The sequence below is a fragment of the Aptenodytes forsteri genome, unplaced genomic scaffold, assembly GCF_000699145.1.
Source record: "Aptenodytes forsteri isolate BGI_AS27 unplaced genomic scaffold, ASM69914v1 Scaffold65, whole genome shotgun sequence".
NCBI lineage: Eukaryota > Metazoa > Chordata > Aves > Sphenisciformes > Spheniscidae > Aptenodytes > Aptenodytes forsteri.
Genome location: NW_008795127.1, coordinates 4,653,190 through 4,669,747, shown reverse-complemented (window position 1 = coordinate 4,669,747; position 16,558 = coordinate 4,653,190). Strand labels below are relative to the sequence as shown.

The window sequence follows — 16,558 nt, the reverse complement described above, 5'->3', positions numbered from 1 at the left end:
AATAAGCGATTCCTTTTCAGCAGGTAAGATGGTAGGTCTAGGTTTCTAAACCTGCAACTCAACTACTAACTTCTGGCCTGGAGGGCTACCGTGGTTCTGACTACGCCCCATTTGACTTGAAAGCCAAAATCCACTGTATTCTGCAAAAAATGTCTCCTCATAAATGGCAGGGTTGTGCATGGATATTAAACCAAGAACCCATGCAAAATATGGCTGCAGTTCAGTTTGCTTTTAAAATAAATTCAAAGTTGCATACTCAGGTCAGCCAAGACACTAATGAGTCAGTTGACAAAGCTTTTCGTGCCTTTTTTTACTGCACCGAAGCCAGAAAGATGAAGGAAACTAACCTATAGTGCTAGTGGCAGTTTATCCTCATTCTCGGGGGAGGGCACTCTTTGCTAAAAGCGTGCGTACTGACAACATGAGTAAGGAAGTACGTGTCAATGTATAGTCTTCAGCTTTTATCCTTTATTACGTACACAGCAAAGAAGGCAGCATTAGACACACGCACAGTGTGTTACATCCATTCCATCCACAGCACACGCACGCACACACGCATACACACAGCCTTAAAAAAAAGTGTCTGTGATAAGGAACGTATTATAAAGGTTGTGATCTTTATCTCTAAGCCCCTGAGCTTTTTCTTATAGTTAGGTGAGAAGGCAACGAACAAGTCTTTCCTTGCTCTGTAAGTGCTTTGTGCAACAATGTCCATAGAGGTCATAAACAAGTCTTTTTGGGAGGAGCAACGCGAGTGTCTTACTCCCATGTTCTTAGTCTCTTATCGCCATTTTTGCACCAACTAGTTTCCAGTTATGCTTAGTCGTCGGTCAGCTAATATAGCTCTTGCTCCTCTGAATAAAGTTAGGATCGGTTCTGCAGATCACAAATGAAATGCAATCCCCTCTTTCTCTCAAGAGATGTCATCTCGGTGATACTGTGGGACTAGAGAAGTTACCAGAATTTCGTGGGGACTGAAGAGGCACGGATGGAGAACTGGGAGACAGTTTTCTTGGGCTGCACAGGTCGCCATTGTGCAACTTCCACAGAAGTTCTTCATTTTCCATCGACAGGCGTTTGTTTACTTTTGATTCTTTCTCTAGCGACTCCTGTAAGACGGCTTGCTCCGTAGAAAGTTGCCTGCAAGCGTAAGATTTACATCAGAACACATCACCCAAGTTGGAGGCTACAATACTGAACTTAAAGAAAGGTTTGAAATTGCATAAACCCCTGCTTGGCTTACAACAAAATTACTTCCTTAAAATGAGGATTTAGCATGTTCTCATCCTTGCTGGATTTAAACCAGTAGCTTGCAGAAAGCAGGAGAAAGTACTGATAAACATTCCTGAAGACCAGAAAGAGCATCTGGAAAGTGAGACTTGTCCTACTTAAAATGACAGATGCTTTTAAATGGCCACGCTGGAGCCTCTGGGTCTTGCCACAGGCTCAGCTCTACACAGAAGCTGCATTTCTTTAGTTTCCTTCAAACTGGAAGGGTCTGCCCATCCATTTAAGCAATAGTTGAATTTAGGAGAACCTCAGACCCATTTTATTAATGTTAAATATTGCCATTATTGCTAAATAAAACACACTGGTCTTTTCACTGATTAAACTGGGGACAAATCACTCAACTGAGGTGGCTGGTTATAAGTAAAACCAGGTTTAGCTCACAAGCCAGTAATACTTAAAGAGCCAATCTATAACAAGATGGTATTTCGGAGTTGCTTTTTCTTCCCTGAAACAGTTTTGGAGCACCGAAGAACATACCGAGCCTTTACCCCCTTACAATCTGTTCCTGCTTGTTCTGCTACATAGGAATACAAGTGGGGAAGAAAGGGGCGTGTTCTTTTACAGAGCACTACAAAATTCCAGTCACTAATATTTACACAGAATTTTTTTTCTTGTCACAGGAACACCTTCCCCTGGTTCATAAGAACATCTAAAAGTCCACAGATATTTTTCACCTTGAAAGCTCCATGTGTTTGTCCATCCGAGCTTTTAGTTCTTCATTTTCTTGCTGAACCTTCTTTAATTTATCCATTAAGATTGTGTTGTTCTCCAGCTACGAGAAAAAGGTCACAGTTTAAAATAAAACCCATACATGCACTCAAGATACTGACTGAGCTATCATAGACGTTCATAATCGGGAGTTCGCAGACCTTGTTACGATAAGTGCAAAAACCTACAGTAGCGTGAGACTGACCTGCCATCACGGCTTAACATTCTGTAATGGTCAGACAGATCCTACCTACCTTGTCCTTGCGTAACAGTGGCATTTTGCCACTTGTGCTGATTAGATGCCAACAAAGGAGGACCGGATAAGGGATCCACTAGTTAACCAGCACGCTCTAGTAACTTCGGCCAGTGACGGGCAGCGGTTTTAGAAGCTGTTGCGGACAGAAGACTGTCTAGAAATAACACGCTAATGTGACAAATTCAAGAGCTCCCCTGTGTAAACAGCTCTCCCTGTTGCTCTCCTGATTCCACCTCATTGCTGCAGGATGTTATCGAAAGTTAAGGAAAAACAGTGATTAAATGGTTGGATGGTCCAAGGGCTTCTACGCTGTGGCCAGCGTCTGTCAGAAAAGATGAAGGTTCACTAGTAATTTACTAGTAGTTGTAGACCAGGGCAACATACGATGCCGTACAATACCGAACAACTGACATGAATGTATTCCTTTGTATTCAAACCTCCTTCTATACTTCCTCATTAAAATCTTGCTTAAGCAAGTATTACAACAGTGTTCAAAGGCCCCACCTAGGATAAGGCCCCTGTCCTGCCACAAGTAAGAGCATACTAAGCAATTACAAGTTCTGCCCCCAAAATTGCCTTTTCATGTGGAATTATGCACAGATCAGGAGCAAATCCGCACAGCTAAAGAAGTAGCTTGAAGATAATAGCTAAAGGGATTGACCTAAGCTAATCAACCTTAGATGAAAACATTTATTCCATTTCGTATTTGATCCCTTCTTGTTTAATTAGGATCATTTCCATGTTAATGTTTTCCTGACAGTGCAGTCTATCTTCCATAACCCTCAAGCAAACGTAGCAGGTAAGGATTTTTGATTTGGGGGGATGGGGAAGAAGAGAGGGAAGAGGAAAGGAAACATGGAAGAGGCTCCCAGATAACCCTGTACTAACTCAGCGATAGTTTATGCAAACCAGTAGTTGTCTTAAGTGGTTAAAAGGTCATTTACAGCGTCTGGTGCTTCCTTCCCCCTCTTTACGTTACAGCCCAATGCAGATATAATTGTACCTGCAATGTGGGCATGTCCCGTCATCATTCCATGTTTCCTTTTAAATAAACAAAAAAAAAATTAATCCTCGCACGTAAGTCTGACCAGCCTGAACTCATTATCAGAACGTAACTCAGACACGGTCCAAACCTGCCAGACCCCAAGAAAAACTCACCAGTTTTTCCATCTTCATTAGCTTTATATCCTGCTGATGGAGCTTCTCATTCTTGATCTCCAGCACTGCTTTCAAACTTTCCAGCTCCTGTTCCAGATACATAATCTGCGGGTTTTTCTGAAAGATTTCCACAGTTTGCTTAGTACCCTGAATTTCAGGAACAATTTAAGTGTTTCTCTGCTATTTAGAAAGAGCGAGAAAATAAATATGGTAACGACAGTTACTTGTTCTAAGTGAAATCAAGTTGAATAGTTTAGAATTTAAAAAAAAAAAAAAAAAAAAGAACAGATCTGTTACCACTTTCGCTTCTGATTTTGTTTGTCCTTTGGTGTAGGTGGACAGTTGCAGTTTTCCTTTGAAGCTGTTCAGAAAACACTTTATGCACAAATGTGAAAAACCCTTGTGAGTCAAAGGAAGGCACTAAAGCCATCACAACAAAACTTGTTTTGCAGGAGTGCCCAAAGGCTTCCTTTAAGGCTAGGAGTTCCAAAATTTATTTCATATTACTCATAACCCATCCCAAGAGGTAATTAGAGTAAACATTTGAAGAGTTTTCAGATGCTGGAGCAGTTCAAAAAGCACAAGAAATTTAAAGCTATGAACTTGACTGTAGCTGATTTTCCCTGTTTTGAGTCTGAAGGTAGCTGGTTCATGGGCAGAAACTGAAAATTTTCATTTTACATTCTTCTTAAAGCCCAGCAATGCCATTGCACATAAACATCTTGCGCTGCCGCACATCCATGACTTATCTACAATACAGTATTTTTCCTTTTTTTGGTGTTTTCCAGGAGGTGGAGGGGAGAGCAAGAAGGGGACAGGGCAGGGTCAGATCTGGTTTCCTCAGGGACCCCTTTTCCAGAGTAAGGAACCAGTCACACACTGCAGAGTAAAACATATTCTCTACATTTCAGAGGCAAAGTCACAGGCAAAATAAGGAGAAATAAAGCAAGTCTCGATCCATTTCCAGGTAGTCCAAGTGGAACACAAACAGAAATGAATCAATGATTAAGTGCATTGTGTAACTAAGTTTATCTTTAAAAACAAAACAAACTTGTTTTAGCATATTTGGGTAAGAATACTGGTGTACCGCATTGAGTAACAGTTTCACTGCCGCATCAGAAACCTAAGACTCAGCGGGCAATGCCTGCATTTTTGTGGGGCGCAGTCCCACAAGGACAGAGCCAGTACATTTCACAAGTAACATGGGCCTCATCACCTACACATTTCATTCTCCTGCCTGTTTTTAAGGGCTGTGGCATTAGCGATTCTTGTTTTGAACCGAAGTCTGTGTGTGGGTGGTGTGTGCTGTGCTGCCTCAGAGGAGGCGGCAGACAATTTGAACTCCGTTTCTCCCTTTTGTGGCTTTACACGGAATCTAGGAGCTAGCGAGAAAAGTGATCCTCAAAAAATTAAATTTTGAACATACTGTAAGCTGCATTTAATTTTTTTCTTTCCCTCCTCTGCCCCAATGATCTTAAAGTGTCTTTTTAAAGTTAAATCTGAGCCACCACATTAGCTACTCATAGAACACAGAGCCAGATAAAAAGACTGAAAGGCCTAAGTAAGATTTTAGCAAAAAAGCTGGGAACATCAAGCGACTCTGTCTAAATAATACTGGAGAGTTGGAAATACACCTCTGTCTGCAAAGGGCTAATGGGAATTCTGATAGTGCAGAATTTGTGTTTAGTACAGAAGAATATACTGGGTCAAATTAGTATTTCTCCATAGAGAAGCCTCAAGCTTATGATGTGTCTTATGCTGTCAGAATGCAAAGTGCATTTGCAACTATGTAAAGGCACTTGACTATTGCTCCTTTAAATTAAACATCTGAGCACACCTATGTAATACAGTTCAAACTCCCAAGTGCAGCGTACAACACATTCTCTTTGGTATCATCTCTCCCAACCACAGCAACATATTGCGGTTGCAGATTCTTCTTGCGGCAGCTCTGTCCTGCCACTACAATAATCAGTAAGAGAGAAAAAATAAATTCCAGTGAAAACTAGGGCAACTTCTACTAGAAGCATCCTAAGTGAGTTTTTAAGCATGGAATTTCTCTTCGTGGGATAAGCAATAGTAGTGGTATTCCAGTTATTTCCAGGTAACCGGAAAGACGTGCATGTTTGTGTCTAACCGTCCCAGTGCATGAAAAACCTCTTTCAGAGCACATTTCTAACCCAGGAGCATCACAGATAACAGCAGCCTTGGGAAGAAAGGCAGGACAAAATAAAAGTTTATCTGAAGGATAAATCGGCAACAAGTATGAATCAATGTTTGAATAAATGCATTAAATACTCAAGTACAAGAAGTGAGTTTTGTAGTAGTGATGTAAGCCCACACTGATCATAGAGCCATTAGAATATTTATCAACTGTCTAGAAGAAAGCTATGGTACAAATTTCGTGTACACGTAGGTCTTCAATTTAACTTAGGCTGTAACTTCGACCACTGACCTAGATAGTCAACAGCTTTACAGATTTATATTGGTAAGGTTAATACACAACATTGTAGTGCTTGAGAAACTTCTGGCAGGCGAGCCATTTACCTAAAATATTAATAAGCACGGGAGCCCTATGAGGGTTGACTGCAAACCTTCCATATTATGCAATAAAATAAACCCAGGCTTACAAGACCTGCTCATCTGCATTACTTTTGAAGATCGAGACTTACAAGATTGGCTTTTTCTTTGGCTATTTGTTTTTGCTCTTCTAATTTCAACTTCTCACTCAGAGAGTTGTTTTCACATTTTAATTCATCGATTTTTTTCTGAAATGAAAAGAGATGGTATAGTTAGGCCAAGAATTCAGTGCACATCTCCAAACTGCCTTTTAAGTTTTAGACTGTCGCAATGACCCCAACCCTTAACAAACCTCTAGCAATTCTTGCTTCTCTTTAAAGGAATCTTCAAGCGACTTCCTTTCAGATTCATGAGTACTCTTGAGCTCTGCAACAAATTATTTTTGCAGATTTTTAATACCGCATAAGACATGAAAATTCTTTGTGAAAAGAAGCAGTATGAAAAGCCAGCCAATACACATATGCACAGATGCAGAGTCAATGAAAACACAGAAAGAACATTTATCATCAACTGATCCAAAGCATGTACGCAGTATCAGATTTATTGCTGCCTCAGATTTGTTGGTTGTCCCCTCACATATCTATTTCATTAGTTGACAGTGTGTCAATTTTGAAAGCATTCATCTACATGGAGCAAATGGATGAACTGAGCGCAAGAGCCACATCTGACAAAGGCTGAGGTTCTGATGGGAAACGCAGCAAGAGTTGAAATGTTGTCTTCCAAAAACATCTAGAAAAACATTTCTTTTCCTGCTTTGGAGATGTCACGAAGAGGAGTTTGCTCTTTGATTGCAGTGGAAGCGTCACCAATTTTAGTGACGCAAAAGTATCGCTGGAAACTTGGCTATCAAGTGGAGTTGGAGGGAGGATGGAAATCGTCATCACTTAAATCAGTTAGATGCAATGCCATTCAAATCTGAGCACGCTCATGACCCCCTCCCTGAAAAACCACCTTTGCCCCAGTACACTGTGAACAGCGTGTAGTATTTCTCAACATTCCCGTGTCAGTCCAGAAAGCACACAACCCTACTTATCCTCAATTTCAATTTTGAGGTGCTCCTTATAGAAATAGGGGGGTGGGAGCAATTACTCATTAACTTGAGATTTTTGAGGGCAGACTGCAATTCAGGCATCTTTTACTGAAAGAAAAAGTCATGTCCGCTCTTAAACTGTTTTAAAAATTTCATTCAACTACAATGGGATCATGGTTATTTCTGTACTTAAAATGAGACTTGTTCAGTTCCAAAAGAAGGAATTCAGCCAATGTTTTTAAAAATAGCTGACTGCCAAGAACAATGAAATGGACGTATAGATGAAAAAGTCTGAATAGTTTTGTTTGTGACTAGCACTACTATAGCATATGTACTTGAATACAAAATACTTGCCTGAAAAAGAGGATTCATACTCCTTTTTCAGCTCCTCTACTTTTTCCGAGTGGCTGTTTTCAAGTTCCAGCTTAAAGTTTTCATGTGTGATATTTAAGTTGTCCACCTGCAATAAGACAACATGATTTCCCCCCCGCCTTACACATGTCAACTTAACCCTCTCATTTAAAGCATTGTTCTAATGGCTTTACGCAGTACATCGAGCACGTTTTAAATAGTCTAGGTAGCACTTAACAGATGGTCACAGAAAAAGCTAAGCCACATACAACACCCAATAGTTGAGAACGATGCCTTACAGTTTACCGCTACCAGCAGGACGATGTATGCATCTGTCGCACACATGGAGCTGTTGCAAAGCAAGGTCACAGGCCAGATGTGTCTTTATAAATCTTAAACCTTAAGCTGCCTCAAATAATCCAGTGGAACTTCAGAAGTCATTGAAGCTTGCAGAACACAAGGAATCTCCACCATGTTTAAACACAAGCTTAAGATCTGGACAGCTTAGTGCAGCAGTATTTTTACAGTTGCAATGAAGGGGAGTTTCACATTAGATAAAATAACCCCATTATTAATCAAAAAACCAGTATTATCTGAAGGCTTATTTGTAGCAGAAAGCAATTGCTAAAGAACATTTCTACTTCAAATGTCACAAACCTGCTCCTGGAGTTGCGCTTTGTACTTTTCAGCTTCTTCAATGCAGATACTTTGGAGTTTCTCACATTCTGCAGTGTAAAACTGTTTAAGCCTCTCCTCCAGCTCAGCTAAATCATTGTGGTGTTGCTGGTTTAACTTCTGCAAAAATCCTTCATAAGCAACTTGCAGTTCATTCCTGTCTCTCTCCAATTTCTCACAAGCTGCAGAAGTGGTTACTGAAGATGTCAAAAGAAAAAAGTAATTGGATCAAGTTCAATGCTAATTTCACCATCTTCATTACAAGTATTAAAGATAGTGAACACTCTGCACAGCAACACGGTTATACAAAGACAAATATCATTTACCCATGAAATGAGTGCCACCTCCAAGGACACATTAAAAGCTCTTTGCAAAAATACCGAGTTCAGTGTTTCTTATGCCAAGAATTAATTGAATCTAGTTAAGCCAGGAACCCATATAGAAAGCACAAGTGTGACAGTTTGTCATGACATAGAAGAATGAATGTCTCACGAGAGACACTGGAGTGCTCCAATAAAAAAATTAATTGGATTTGCTACTTCACCTAATTTGATCCCATTTCAGTAGCGTATTTGTCAGAGTACTTCACTTTTTGATATATAAACCACTTAGCTAAATTTGAAGGTCTTAATATCCTGAAGACCATCCGTTCAGTATGTTACACTCAGTCAGATATGCAGCAGAGAAGCAATTCTAGCCTGACATGGACTGCCCGATACAGAGTGATACAGAACCGCCAATCTGAAACGTACTGCTAATATGCATATGCCCGAGATATTTAAATATGCAAGACATAGAATAGTTTCAGGCAGAAAGTACAGAGTATTAAGAAAACAGAAAGAAATGTTGTGTAATTCTCTTTACATTTATATTCATACAGATCAGCTAAGACGACTGCCTAGGTTTGTCTCCCCCATATTTACAGCTGATTAAAAGGCAAAACAGAAGTTAGTAACTTGTACTTTTGAGTTTGAAATTTAGCATTCCCAACCCCAGCCAGACAGGCCCAAATAGGAAGAATCATTTTCCTCCTGTTAATATGACTGGAGCAAGCGCCTTATGCAGTTCCAGCTGCACCCAAAGCCTGGAAGCAAGGTGAAACAGGACCTCTAACACAAGCGTGTGGTCACTGACCTTAAGCAAAACTGCTTCTACACAGACTCTAGTGCTTTAGTTTAAAATAAGTCAGATGAGTGTCTACTTAAGAGAAAAATCAACTAAAATGTTAACTTGATCTTGAGTCAAATACAGGAGAAGTCATGCATACACACACTTTATAGCAGCTTGGCACACTGCCCAAACAGTATAAATATAAACTATGTAAAAGCATGGGAAGATTCAAGGATTTTTGTACAGGCAGTGCAGGAAATTCTCACCGCAGCTGTGTTTAAGCCTTAAAATATATAAATTACAGTATCTTCAAGGACCGATTCCCAAAGCAGTACTGGGCTCGGCTCTAGGGAAAGCAGCCTGCCCCAGCAGAGTGCCTCAAGTTACAGACATGTCGAATTCTCTCTTTGCCATGGCTCAAGAGCAAGTAACTTGACGAATGATACTTGCACTCTCTTAAGGAAACTGTAAAGAAGTCTTAGCCCTGCTGCCATCACTTGGAACCTGCAGTTGAACTAGAAAGTGTAAGGGAGTGAGCTGTACTGTATGGAAATCAATCTGCACATGTGTCTACCTGAATTAGTTTTAACAGCAGGCTTAGCTCTGCGCTAGGTCTGTGTGAAAGATCTGCTGATCAGGACAGATTTGAGCCAAGCTGTTCATCCCATGACTGGCAACGATACAACTAAAGGCTCAACTGAAACATACCACAACATTCTCTGCAACCCAAGCAGATTTCACCGTTTTCTATACTTTCTATACCACCACCAAGAAAGATTTTTATTTCCCTGTCTTTATTCCTTCCACAAACTTCTATTATAACTGCTCCCTTTGGAGAAAAATGGAAAAATTAGCATTCACACTTCTATCACATCACATTGGCGTAATGTTATTGAATATAGATACTCATATTGTCACATTTTTTGGGACGAGGAAACATCATAGGTAGGGGACATTACTTTATAATGCAAAGAACCAGGCAGTGGGCCAAATGGAGATGTTACACAGCCAGCCACATGCAGAACGGATCTGACCATCTATAGCAGAGTAAGAGGGGTATAGCTGAGGGGCAGGCAACTCACATGCCTCATTTGAGATAACTGTAGCAAAATGCTTCAAATTATCCACTTCCTTTAAAACCAACAGAGGAAGAAGCAAGCATCCAATTCTTTATGCGTAAGGCCAGAGCCATTCGTTTGCCTCCATTTAGCTAAAAGAACGTGCTATCATCTTATCTTTAGATGTCAGCACACAGAACTTCAGATGATGCAAAACACTTCAGAAAAAAAACAAACAGCAAACCACGCCTTTGTCAAAGAAAAGAGACACATCAGTTCTTGTTTGGCCAGTTTGCAATTCAGATTTATGAGAAGACTAATGTTACAAAGGCAAACAAAAACTTTTAAAACTTGCATTGGCACTTGAATGTGGTGTTACCTTGAAGGTAACATCTGGCTTCTGCAAAGCTGGAGACTGCAATGCTTCCTTGCAGATCACAAGCCTTACTTGAAACCTTGCCATCCAAACAAGGAGCAGAACCACCGCACCACCACTGAGCTCCCAGTATCATGAAACTGTGCGTGTGAAGCTTCAGCAAAAGCACCTGAAGAATTGTCAATCTGTAATTATGAGAAGTCCTGTAAACCAAAATTTGTCCCCATACTCGAGATTCAAGTGTCTGCAGCAAGTATTTTGCACAGCCCTATCCATCTCTAGACTGAATCATGTATTTTATGACTGTACACTGCCTTGTTTTAAGAAAGGGACAAGCCGTGAAAAAGGCAACTAATGTCTTAGTTTGGCCACTCATCCACTGCAAGGGGATGCTAGAAAACTAACCAAACTTGATGGTTACCCAACTTAAAGAGTTTTCTCATTGAACTGGTGCTGATTTTTGAAGAAAAATTTGTAACTGGAACATGTGCTCTTCAGTAGCACACACAAAATCTCTATTTCCACTTCTCATCCACTTCAGAGACACTTGAAGGGCATGCTTCAGAGTTTTTGTACATGACTACTGTGCTTTCTTTCCCTTCTTAAAGCACTTCCCTCCGCAATCCTACGTCTTCATTATGCCACACATTATAACAGACCACAGACCTTGAGCAAGAAAACAGGAGACAAATGGCCCAACAGCATTTGAGAGAAAAATCAAGCCATATAGATGAAAAGATACGCTATCCATTTGTCCATTAAGTTTGTTCAATCTCATCTGTCACACCGAACAGTTTTAAGCTTTAAGGATAAAGCATATGGAATGGAATACTTGGCAGCCAGAAGCAAGATCTACTTCTTTATTCAAATAGCAAAGCCATTAATATTTTTCCCCCCACTTGGTTGTCCCAGCCTCTCCTCCCAATCATACAACAGTGTCTCTCCCTGTATTATTACAACACAGAGCAAGATTAATTTGTATTTTTAGGGTTCTTAACACCTGTTTATTACAAACGAAGATCCTGGTTCTTTTGCACAGAACCACGACCTCTGGCAATCACAGGAAGTTTCTGAGATTTGGTAACAGCGTAACTTCAGATCAGAAATGCTGTTTTTGACATTTAATATTAACACTCATCTGTAGTAGTTAACAATGGCCACTTGCATCTTGGGTATTCCATTGCAAAGCTTTGTATGCACCAGAACCATAAAACAAATGCCTGCAAAAGAGAAGTGTGGAGAACCAGGCACGTGGCAACTCCCTGCCATAGTGCAAATGGCAGCAGATCCAAACCACATGAACAGTAGCACCAGCTGAAGGAGAGGACTACAAAAGTTGCCTTAGCATCCCCAAGTAATCTATTTCATATTTTCAGTAAAAGTAGCCAAGAGATAAGACCTTACAATTGTGCAGTATATCTCCTTCTTACAAAATTTAGTTTTTTCTTATTCTAATTATAAAACAATTCATCACCCAACTCAGTCCTTATGGCTAAACTGCTTACATAAAAACATCTATCGACTTACATTCCCCTAAGAGTCACCATAACCATAGCTCTAAGAAGATAAAACATAATGGATTTTTTTAATCCTGAATTAAATTGTCTTGAAACAAAAAAGTTATCTTCATAAAGTTGTCTAAATCACTCACTGGTCTAATTATGATTTATGAAAAGCCATTAGACTGTCTGACGTTTTGAAACAGAGGTCAGTAGGACAGTAAACTAGCAGCATTTTAATAGATGTGGGGGATGTGAAAAGGGGATAATTACCAAAAAACATCAAGTATTTAGCATGGTGCTATGTCACAGCACGTAACACTTTATTGCTCTAACTTTATATTTCACATTGCAAGATCTATTGTATATGTTGATCAGTAAGTCTACTGTAGACATAAAGGCTCATTTCCTTCTCCATATAGTATTTTTTAAAAAATGTTATCTAATAATTAATTCATGGTTTTGGCAGATTCTCAATATTGGAAATTCTTCTACCCAAATATGCTTTCAAGTTTATGACCAAGTTTCTCTTGGTGTTACTTCCATAACGAGACTAACGGAACAGGACGTTAAGCCACATTTCATATTTTTGTTCTTGGGCAAGTTGAACGAGGCAGGTAGACCAAAAAAAGCATGCTTTAAGCTACAATTATGTGGGTATGGTTGAATACATATTTGAAGCATTCAAGTATCTGCCAGAAAGCAAATTCCTATCCCCTAATGCTGCAAACACTACAGTGTCAGCAGCCAGGCAAGCGTATGACTCGTGGCAAGTTAGGCCCTGCCCCAAATAATTGATAGAAATGTCTACCTACTATTGAGTATTTTTAAGGATCACCAAAACCTGAAAACTAAAACACATTCACTCCATCTGTCTGTAAAACACAATGGTCTTTTTTATCCCAATCTCCAAAACATTTTAAAGGTCGTTTATTAATAAAAAATAGCATAAAGGTATTTGGAAAAAAATACTGTTTATCAATTGCAATGCAGCAAATGGAGGGGCGAGAGAGGGTTAGGCATTTGGCTGGCTGTACAGGATACATGCAAGCCTCTCCAGCCCACTGAAAAAGGCTCACGAATGGCAATTTTCAAAGGGCCAAGGCGCACATGGGCTGAGTCAGCTCTGCACCTGCTGTTTTGTAGCAGGACTGAGCTGGATCGTGTCCAGCACGGTTGCAAAGAGGCTCTGAAACAATTTGGAGCACAATTAATTTAGAGGAGTAGTTTCGTACCTCTGAAGAAATATGCAGCTCTTGCAATTTCTACTTACGTAATTAAACAGGTAACTAGAAATAATTTACACACTAGCTTGCATCTTAATAAGAAGGGAAACAGGTGACAAACAGGACATCCGTACCTGGTCCAGGCTCCCAGAATCAAGGTGTTTACATTCAAACTACAAAGTTTAGTCTTTGTGGCTGGAGATTTTAAGGAAACCCAAGTTCAGAACCCAACTGTTAATGAATTTGAACTCCTCTGGAAAAGCCCATCCCCAAATATATCATCATTACTAACCCTCACACATGTTTCCAGCTACCGACAGCAAAAAGCAGTGTCCGGTAACCATCCTCCCCATGCTCTGCGCAGCCACGCGGTCACTGCCAAAGGCTGGTTCTGGGATCGTAATGCATATTTAAATCATTAAACAAAAAGGTATTTTGGTAGAAAGGGTCATACAGAATAACCCAGCAAGACGGACAATTTGACAGCAAGCCAATTTAGTTTTGCAAGGTAAATGAAGGAGCTTGGGAGCATGCACAATTAAACCTCAAAGCAAGAAACTGAGGAGTCCAGACTGTGCAGGGTGTGAGCTGCAGGAGACATTCCTCTCAAACTCGGCAACATGCAGGGCACAGTCTATACCGAGCTCGGCACACCTGGTTCCTCTTCCTAGACTGCCTGTTCCCAAAAGCAAACCAACATGCATGAAAAACACAGCAGCTGGGACTCCACGAAACATGTCCACACGGCCAAAGTAAGACTCAAACTGTACTTAACTTTCTGAGCTAATCTGTGCCTAGATCATACTGTGACTCAAAGTTCACGGTACTTAAGATTTCCATAGGCTATTTTGACATAAAGTTCAGCTATATCCATTGAACAGTGGCAACAGAAAGCTGATTAGCAGGTGTGTATTTAAACAGATTATTTTCAGCTAAAGCTACCATTACAAGAATGCTTTTCTCACACCTTGTCAACAAATGAGGTCTGGCTGGCTTCATTTATTTAACTTTTTAAAAAACCAAACAAATCTTCTTAAAGCTAGACAGAATTGAAGACCTGTGTAGTTTTTAAATTTCTGTGATTAAATCCACTCCCTTTACATGCTGAGGAGAGAAGTACAGACAGGCTGGATGTGTGATGTGGTTAAGACAAAGGAGCTGCATGAAGATAAATGTCTCACTGAAACCATTGTCTGGAAACCTCACAAAGGGAAGCGAGCCCAAGGCTGCCACTCAGATGCTCCTGCAGAGCTGACCCCGTAAGATCAGCTCCGTGAGGGGAACGGCTGACGACCTCGTCCAGCAGCACACCGGCCAGCATTGCTGGCTGACAGCTCTGTGCACTCGGGCGTCACAGATCCATCAAGCTCAGCTGTATTTGACATTTTTTCTAGTTATCAACTCACTGAAAGACATTCTTGCAACAGGAGTCCCACATATGAGCTCAGCAGGCTGTTAGTCAAAGCAGGAAGGTAACAAGTTTATGGGAAGCTCATTTAAGAGTGAGGCACCCTTAGAAAGAACTAAGCTTTCAAAAAAACCCAAACAAACAAAAAACAAACTTCAAAAAGTGGTAATGGGCAAAAGTGCTGGCTAGCTTTTGGTCTGCCCATCTAAGCTCAATTTTCCCTCTCCTGATAAGTGACAAACATAGTACCTAGGTTGATAAAGGAAAAATAATATTGAAGATGCAAGCACATGGAAGAATAGAGACTTTCTTGCTCTGATAAGCAATCTTTCTGAAGTCATTTTCATGACAAGGTAAACAAATGGGTTTGCCCAGAAAGTCACACATATGTACATAAAAATAAATAAATCTAGTTTATAATGTTTGTAACACAACTTTGTAGGAATGCAAGAAGCCCATTTCCACACTAAGATTCTAGTTTTGTTATTGTCACTTTAGGGTGACAGAAGTGCCGGCTACAGCTGACGGGGGACACAACCCTCCACACTGCTGCTTCTTCCCCTTTCTCTGCTTCGGCATCAGTGCTCCTTCAGCCACACTCTGAGCCAGGCCAGGCAGCTTTGGAAAAACAGCACTTCAAGCCACTAGTTTTCAGCTGGCTTAGGTCCCCAGGCAGCTCACCGCACGGCTCAGCACATGGCTGCCCGGGCGGCAGTGCTGGCACAAGGCAGTACAGAGGGATGCAAAGGCAGAGGAAGGCCAGGCTCTTTCAAAGCCAGCCCCTACTGAGACCTGCCTGAAACATCTGCAAAACTGCAATCCAGGTGCTTCGTCAGTAGGAAGGTTAAAAGATGCAGCTTGACAGATGCCAGACTGCATCAAGCTCTAGAAAAGCCTCAGATTTTTAGTACTAAGCTTCCAAGAAAGAAATGCTACATGTTTCTACAGTGTCTTTGGTACTCTCGTCTACCCATTTAGGCTGCAAGGCTTTCTTCTGTTTGTGATACTCCCCATTCACACAGTTGCAATTTTATGTAGCATCAAATAAAGCTCCCAGAAAGCTGCATTTTAACATAACCCTCTAGATTGGACGACAGTAATAGTGACAAGTGGAGAAGCTGTGCTCTGTTGCTTCAGCTGGGGGGATGGGGAGACCCCTCCCTCCCCATCAAGCTTCCAACTCTGAGTAGTTGCCAGGGAATGCCCGCCTTATTAATCAGTGCTAAAAAATAAATCTAAACATTAAATGCACCACCTGCATGTAACAAGACCAACATTCACACTCAAGTTTGGCTGAGACAATACTCAACTTCCAAAGCATGTGAAAATAAACATTTCCAACTTTTCAATAGTAAGTGACATATCTGAAACTGCTCCACATGTATTACTTCTGCTTTCAAAGGTTTTTTTTTTTTTTCTTTCTTTTTTAAAGGGGCTTCATCAACAGAAGTGTGCTTTTATGAAATGCTAACTTCACTTTCAAGTGCTATCACTTTCAATCCAATGACTTTTTGCACTCCACAAGATGATTCTGCTTTGAATTCAAATAAATCACATGAAATTTTCATTAAATGCAGTTAAATCAAGCTTTAAAGTTGGCAAAACCAGCCCCTGCACATTATAGCTCAATTTCATATTATAGCTGTCCACTAGATGAGTTCAAAAGATTTAATCTCATTAGCCAGATAGCATTTCCTTCTGTTAATTTCACACTCATTCACCTACAAGCCACTAAGGCAAAATGCAGGTTTTGTGCAGTGTATTTTACAGGTTTATTGATTTTTGCCAGCAAATCTCTAGAAGACAGCGTATAAATAAGTTAGGGATCAAACACAA

The 16,558-nt window shown here is 40.4% G+C and overlaps 1 protein-coding gene across 6 annotated transcripts in view; it reads right to left on the bottom strand.

Moving 5' to 3' along the window:
* Window positions 1–448: 448 nt before the first annotated feature.
* Window positions 449–16,558, bottom strand: part of MTUS1 (microtubule associated tumor suppressor 1) — a 92,481-nt gene continuing 76,371 nt past the window's right edge. For all 6 annotated transcript variants that reach the window (XM_009277395.2, XM_009277396.2, XM_009277397.1 and 3 more), the window contains 7 exons: window positions 8,028–8,242; window positions 7,374–7,479; window positions 6,282–6,355; window positions 6,082–6,177; window positions 3,413–3,529; window positions 1,965–2,062; window positions 449–1,140 (listed from right to left, as the gene is read on the bottom strand). In XM_009277395.2, the coding sequence (XP_009275670.1) occupies window positions 924–1,140; window positions 1,965–2,062; window positions 3,413–3,529; window positions 6,082–6,177; window positions 6,282–6,355; window positions 7,374–7,479; window positions 8,028–8,242 (923 nt within the window). In that variant the 3' untranslated portion in view covers window positions 449–923. The remainder of the gene's footprint in view (window positions 1,141–1,964; window positions 2,063–3,412; window positions 3,530–6,081; window positions 6,178–6,281; window positions 6,356–7,373; window positions 7,480–8,027; window positions 8,243–16,558) is intronic.